Source organism: Salvia splendens, chromosome 16 (assembly GCF_004379255.2).
Source record: "Salvia splendens isolate huo1 chromosome 16, SspV2, whole genome shotgun sequence".
Lineage (NCBI taxonomy): Eukaryota > Viridiplantae > Streptophyta > Magnoliopsida > Lamiales > Lamiaceae > Salvia > Salvia splendens.
Genome location: NC_056047.1, coordinates 9,952,766 through 9,960,504, shown reverse-complemented (window position 1 = coordinate 9,960,504; position 7,739 = coordinate 9,952,766). Strand labels below are relative to the sequence as shown.

The 7,739-nt window shown below is 32.4% G+C and overlaps 1 protein-coding gene across 3 annotated transcripts; it reads right to left on the bottom strand.

Annotated features, from left to right (window-relative positions):
* Positions 1–975: 975 nt before the first annotated feature.
* LOC121772025 lies at positions 976–2,999 on the bottom strand. Of its 3 annotated transcripts, none has more exons than XM_042168943.1 (4): positions 2,833–2,999; positions 2,087–2,297; positions 1,935–1,998; positions 976–1,650 (listed from the first exon to the last, which is right to left on the bottom strand). In XM_042168943.1, the coding sequence occupies exons 2-4, from the start codon at positions 2,278–2,280 to the stop codon at positions 1,357–1,359; spliced, it is 552 nt and encodes a 183-aa protein (XP_042024877.1). In that variant the 5' UTR covers positions 2,281–2,297; positions 2,833–2,999; the 3' UTR covers positions 976–1,356. The 3 variants fall into 3 exon arrangements, with proteins under 3 accessions (XP_042024877.1, XP_042024879.1, XP_042024878.1); XM_042168945.1 differs by having other exon boundaries at positions 976–1,647; positions 2,833–2,998; XM_042168944.1 differs by lacking the exon at positions 2,833–2,999 and having other exon boundaries at positions 2,087–2,826.
* Positions 3,000–7,739: the final 4,740 nt, after the last annotated feature.

Here is a 7,739-nt window from a genome sequence, read left to right as displayed (position 1 = left end):
GGATTGTTTACTATCCTATGTTGTTGAGCAGTATATGAACTAAAACATTCCGTATCATCTTCTGTTTTGTATCAATTCGAAGTAATTACCGATTCCAAACTAACTCCAAATCTCTTTCAATTTATTTTAAAAGAAATTAATGTTCTAAAGTAAAACATGTTACAAAGAATCAAATACACACGTTTCAGCCTAACAATTAAGTTCACTATAAAACATAAGTAGGGTTATTTTTGGAAATATAGATAAGAGGTTGCAAGTGCCATTCCACAATTCCATTTACAGCTTACAACAGCCCTCCATTTCCGATCAGCTTCATTATATTCTCATTAGTGATAATGACCGCTACAATTTTGTCCATCTCTTGTTTGAAATTGAATACAACTTGCTCTCATTAAATGAGACTCACCAAACTTTAAAATACACACACACACACACAGTAAAGTGAATGCCCATGTGGGCTACTAGTATACTAAAGTTGAGAAAAGTTTCGACCAAAGCTCACATTTGTCACAGTTTATGGGATCACTGTTCTGTTATTGTTGGACTAGGACAGCTATTTTATTGCTGTGGTATAAGTTTAACAGATTATTGGATTATGCAATAGTCTAGTCAGTTACAAAATCAATTGAATGTATGCGATCGATTATCCAAACAGCGCAGAAAATCAGAGTCATATTTCACATTAAAGTCAAATATTTGTATGGTTACAGATATACTTAGAAAATTAGTCAAGATCGAATATTTAATTTAATCCTTTCTTTGGTTATATTGTAAATGGAATATTAGTGAATAAAAATATGCAACAATCCATTAATACTCCTCCCTAATGAGGCCCAGCCTAATTGGGCCCACTACCATCATGTTTAATAAGTGGGCTTATCCACGCTTCGCGTGCCTACCACGCAAGGCATCATCATATCTTCACCACACGATTAACAAAACGAGGACAAAATATCACAAGATACAAAAAAAAAAAGAAAAAAAGATGAAATTTTTATAATATTAAAATCTTTAACAAACTCAATTTGGTTGACTACAGAACATCTTGACTCAGCGCCAGCTATATATCCATAATTCTTTATACATATTCCGCCCTACTCAAAATTGACATCAAAAAGCACGTCATATTCCCCCCTTCTCACCTCTCTAATTACAGCATAAGGGGGGCCCACCGCACCTCTCACTTCTCAACTCAAACCCTAAAATTATTTTCCTGCTCAATACATACACCATCCCTTTATTTACAGACACTTCTTCCCAAACAACATCCATATATATACACTACTATTACCTAATCATGTTTTGAATGATCATCCACTTAACTTAGCAGATCAAAATCTTGAAAACTCCTAAACCTTATGCCAGGGCAGGGATACTGCAGTTGCGCCTATCCCGGTCCAGGCAGTCGAATCCCTCCACCCTCACGGCCGGGTTGTTCCCAAAATTCGCCCGGACACAGCCCCCCTTGCGGGTGGAAGAGGGGGAAGGGGCCGGGATCGCGCGTGGGGAGACAGGGGTGCTTTGCTCAGCCACGAACCGCGCGTCTTGAATTAGTGGGTTAGATACTCTGCTCGGCGGCGACCCGGAAAAAAATGGGGGCGACGAGGCTACCGGTGGCACTGCTTGATCACTACCACAACCACCACCCTGCTAAAGAAATGAATTACCAAATTTTAATGATTAGATCAGAGATAGATACTTGGTTTAGTGATTAAAGAAACGATTTTTATTTAAGAGGCATAAAATCTGTTATGATGCGCTTTTGACATAAAGCAACCTAACAAAGAATTAGATATATTCCTCATGTTCCTGATTTGTTGTTTAGCACTAGCTAAGAGATGGATGATGATGTACTCCGTATGTCCAAATTTTTTCAAAATTTTCTAGAAATTGGAATAACTTAATAATTAGGGGAAAATTAAGAAAAAGCGAACCTTTGCTAGGATGATGTCCAGAAGCTCGCTTCCAGCTTTGGAATCAAAAACCTCTTGGTGATGGCTGTGAACAAGAAAAAAAAAGAAAAATTAGAACACAAAAATGAAATAAATTAAAAAAAAAGGTGAGGCTACAAAATTAGAAAAATTACCTAGCGTGCCATCTGAGAGGTCTCGGGTAAGAAGGCTCATGGAGAGTGGTCTGGAGCAAGCCGAGCCGCCGCGGCTTAGGGCAGATGACCGTTTCTTTCATCTCCACAGATCTGCAGGCAGCGGCGGCGGCGGCGTTGCCTCTCATCTCCTCGTAGGCAGCAAAGCTGTTCTGGTGGATTGCGTAGCGGTTCATTTCCTACCTTGGAAAACCTGTAAATTACGAAAAAGTCGGATCAAGTTAACAGAAAATTAATTTCGCCCGAAAAATTTGCAGATCTGTGAATAACGGAAAATTTATGACATGATACCCAATCTGCCTTCAACACATAAATTAGTGGCTTGTTATGACCTGGTCAACGTCGGCTGAAAATTATAAGTCGGCTGATTTTTTGGAGTGATAAGAAGAGATATTCGGACAAATCGATATAGCGTTAGGATTTACAGAACACAAAGCTATAGTAGCAAATTCTGTTAAAAATCACCACCGAGAAAGAGGAAAACAGTTACCAGTTCGGGAAAGATGCAATTTTTTTCAGTAATTCATAGTGAAATTTTCTCAGACCTAGCCTCTACCAGATCTACTTGTAATTTCATAACCTTAACGGTTCATTTCTCAGACCACCTCAAACTGGGCTGCCTTCAGAAACATAAAAAACTCAAATACTTCTAATTTCGACGAATTACAACCTAGAAATCAGTCCAAAACCACAACTTCAACCAGGAGAGAGAGAGAGAGAGACGTTACCTGAAAAGGCTGTACAAAAATGGCGAGGCTCCTTGAGAAGAAACGTAAAAATAAAAATAATGATAAAAGTGAGCGCTAAATAAAAAGAGAGAGAAACAAAAGAGATAGCAAATGGCAATGGCGAGGAGAAGAGGGATGAAAGAGTCGTGGGATTATATACAGTGAGTCGAGATGAGATCGATGAAATAAATAAATACAGCTATTTAATTATATCAGCGCGTGGGCCCCTAGTACTAGAATTAAACGCCAATTTATTTAATTAAATGTTACATTTGTCTGGATTATACAATTTCGATTTGTAAACTGGTTTAGGAATCTCAAATTCGCCACAGATTGGACTTGTCGAAGTAAACTAATTATCTGTCGATATTTCTAAAACACGATGGTACTTTGGATCATTGGGTGTACCAATACAATTGGAGCCTCATATTAGGATATAAAATTATCCCATATAGATTATGATAGTGGAAATTGAAATAGCAATAGAGAGATTTTTTAAAATAGTTTGCATTGGGTGATGCTGGAGTTTGGGATTTTTTTTCAAACCTAAAAATTAGAATTATGCACGCACATGCGATGAATATGGTCATTTAAATTCAATTGAAACAACTTATTTATAAATATTTATTGATTTTAGACTTATTCATTTTTAGCACCTAATATAAATAGTAGTAGTACTAGTCTGAAACACTTCACTCATTATATTCATTTTTTTATTATGTCTCTAACTTTATCTCTTTATATATAAATTAGAATTATAATATACTTTATACTAATTCAATAAATTTATTTATGAATAATAAAAATTTAATACGAAGATATTTAAATTATAAAAATTACTTAAATAGCATAAAATTGAATAATAAAATAGTAACAACTTAATCACGACGTGATAAACTTTAGTACAATGCCAAAATATAATTATTAATTTATTGACATCGTATATATTCATAAACTCTAACTGAAAAATTAATAATCGGTGGATTTCCGCACCCAAAGAATGGTAATGATATTAATGTATTTTGTTTTGTTAATCTGAATTGTCTCATTTGTTTTTGAGTACGTATATCTATATGGGAAAAGATAAACTTACGTAAATTCTACCTATATAATACCCCTGATTTTTTAATTGGGCAAACCGGTTTTATTTAAACCGGTATTAAGTATATTATTTACTTACTAAATTGCCCTTTATTATATTTAAAATTTTAGAAATACTCTAAATCATAATCTCTATATCTATCCATGCTCCATAATACGCCCTCCAAGTCAATTTTTAAAAAAATCTTCTCTTTCTGCTTTCTTCTCTGTCTCTAATTTTATTTTAGCCCTCCATCGACGAACCACTAGGCGACGCCATGTTTCAAACCGAGTTCGGGGATATGCCACTCGCCGAAAAACGAAAATCAAATCTTTTATTTATATTTTTTAGCCTTCCATCGCTGCCAGTGCCATCCCATTCTTATAAGGTCTAAAATGGTTTTAAACAAAAAATTGACCGATAATTTTGGAATGTTTGGTTGGATTATAAGAATGGGATGAGAGGGAGCTGCAATTTTTTGCAGATTTTGTTCCCAAACAGAAACAATAAAATGAAAACCTGTTCACGTTCTGGTTCTTGACAACTTTGTTCATCCGTGTTTCAGTGTATTGCATTTCCTAGATACAAATAAGATAGGAGTATTTTATTTCCTTTTATTTCTAAATGAGAATTTTTAAACATTAATAATACGACTTTAATTGCATACAATCAAATACTCCGTACTAAGTTTTTTTCTAAAATAAAATAAAACATTTTAATATAATAAAAAATAGATTTTTTAATTACCGAAATAATGCATACACAAATTAAGTCTTAGTATTATCTTTTTTTATCTTAAGGAAACTTTATTTAATTTAAAAAGAATTACTAAGTTTTTATGAATCGAGAAAGGTTTATTTGTTCTAAATCTTCAAATCAAAATGACAGGCAATTGATCGAACATTTTGCATGCATGCAAAAGATTTACATGATGCCCAAATCTTTTTCCTACAAAAAATAAGGATATAGATTGCATAAAACACAGAATTTTGGGTATGAAAAATCAAATATCTAGGTTTTGACAAGTTTTGAACATGCGACTCTTCTTAAATATATAGAGGTGTTCGGTTTGCAAGATTGTATCTGAGATTAAATTTGTAGTGCGTTTGGTTCATGAGATTCTATCCCACAATTCAATCATAGATGGATAATCATGGGATAATTAGTCATAGCTAACCTCCTATGACTAAAAAAATCTCACAACTCAATCCGAAATTGTATCTTGATATTATTTTATCTTAGAAACTGAACACCACCATAGAGAATATCACATGACTAATCATATGAATTGGTTGGAAATTAATGTATACATATATTGACATATTTTCAGGGGTACAACTGTTCTATTAGGCTCATAATAATTAAACAACTGATTAACATTGATATAAAAAAGTCACATTTCAAGCTGCAACTCACTAGCTTTGAATTTATTTAATTTATTCACATAGATTTTATAATTAATAATTTAATGATATATAATTACATAGTAATAAATTAGAATTTCATATATTTCGTTTTGACGATGTAGATTTTTGCATAAAATGTAGATTAATTTACATCCGGCAGTAATTAATTAAATTTAAATGTACTATTATTTTTTATGCATATTATTTTGTTATATTTATTTCTTAGATAATATATTTTTATTTTGTATGTTTTATTTGTCCTATTTTTTATATTCTGCGGTAATCAAACGAGAATGGTGCTCACATAAGGTATGCAACATATTGGCATATCATTCCTCTATTCAACTCACTACAATTTGTTGAATTAGCGTAGAATTTATTTAATTTATTCACTTAGATATTTTAATTAATAATTTAAATGATATTTAATTACATAAGAAAATAGAATTTCATATATTTCATTTTGACGATATAGATTTTGCATAAAAATGTATTACATAAGCAGCTCACATAATGTATGTATCATATCATTTTGTTCTTTTATTTTTTAAATAAAATTAATTTCACTGATATTGTATAGGTTTTATTTAGTTTAAAAAGCTTAATTCTAATAAAATTAGATGAAATCATTATTATTTTAATTTTATATATAATTTTTAGATGAATAATATGTATGTGCAATCTAATACATGTCTGTATTTTATTGAAGATACGTGTTACCTAATCATGTATTTGTGTCAGACTAGATTTGTTTTTCCCTTTATACTTAAGCATTTATCTCCAGAATTGTATGTTTATCTGATGCACTATTTATTAGTACTAAAAATACCTGCAAGTTTACAGGGTAGATCTAGTATAGCTAAAGGTCAGTATCGGGATATCGAACACAGGGAATAAGATTGCAACTGGCTATCATATACTAAGCGTCATATACTATTTAAAGACACAAATGTTTTTTTTGGTTTGATTTTATTAAACTAGACTGAAAAATAAATAAACAAATAAAAAGAAAGCATATAAACAATGATACAAAGCAGACATAGGAATGTAGAATATTAGGATCCAAAACACAATCGACTTTCTTGAATTACAGTCTCTAGAGTTATTAAGTCGGTCACTTAACTGGATTAAACTCTCTCCCGAGGTGAGAAATCCGTAGATTAGGTGTTGAAATCAAAGTCCCCTTTAAATCTCTAACATCTAACTCCTAAAAGATCGTTAAGATCAATGACCTCACGTGAAACCTCAACTTTCCCCAGTTCTATTGAATTAAAGTGTGAATTATCCATTTTCCAAGTCAACTATTTCGTCTCCCGAGTACTCTAATCAACTCTAACATGTATTAAAGAGGTAGCTAATCAATAGAATATAGAAAGCGCAATGATAAATCAAATAACTACAAGAGCCAACAAGGAAAAGCAATTGAATATTTTCACCAAAAATTCCACAATTGATGTTTAATGCATAGACAAGTAAAAACTACAAATAAAGTACGAGGCATGAAAGAACTTGATAAAACCCAAAGTTGAATCTTTAATCTTCAGTCTTCTCTTGCCTGGATCTGCAGAACTCCGCTCCAATGGAAGATGGATGAATTTAAGGGTGGAATATGGAATGGAAGAAGTGTAGAGAGGGAAAAGGATTGGAGGATCTGAGATAAAGATTATGAACTAGGTTTAGAGGTATTTATAGGATGGAAAAAGGTTTATTTTTTATAAATTTCGTGCCCTACAAGAAATAGGAGAGATTTTGCTTCACAATATAATAATTTCTTTTCTTCCGTGAATTTCCGCATAAATTCCCGTCAGCTTTGACTACACTGCGCAACGTTCGTAGAATTGTCATAACTTTCTCCACAGAACTCTGATTGAGACATGCAAGATATCCACGCGAAGCTCTTTCGAAGACGAAGAGAATGACATGTAGTAAGCACTGACTGAACTTCAAAATCGCTGGCAGAATGGGCTCGAACAGAGGCTGCTGCACTTTGGCCTTTTTTTACATTGTTCTATCTTTTTCTATCATTTATCAACAAACACGTCAAAAATACCAAATGTATAACATATTCAATTTAAGAACATAATTTGCATGATTGACATTTAAAACAGGTCAAATCTAATCCTTAAAAACATGCAAAATCTGTGTTTGTCAGTATCTTATTCTTATTCAATACATTTGATAATATTTAACTTTCAGTGTTATTTACTATTGTAGTTAAATTCTAGTTGTCGGGGCCAATAGATATTTGTGCTATTTGAATATTAATATACTATTATTTATCATAAAAATATTTTAAATTTATAAATATTTAATTTTGTCTCCTCTAGTGAGATACATGATAGAAACGAGTAGTGATAAAATGCAAACTCTAAATATTGTACAAACTTCAAACAATGATCTGGACCGTTGGAAAATGTCAA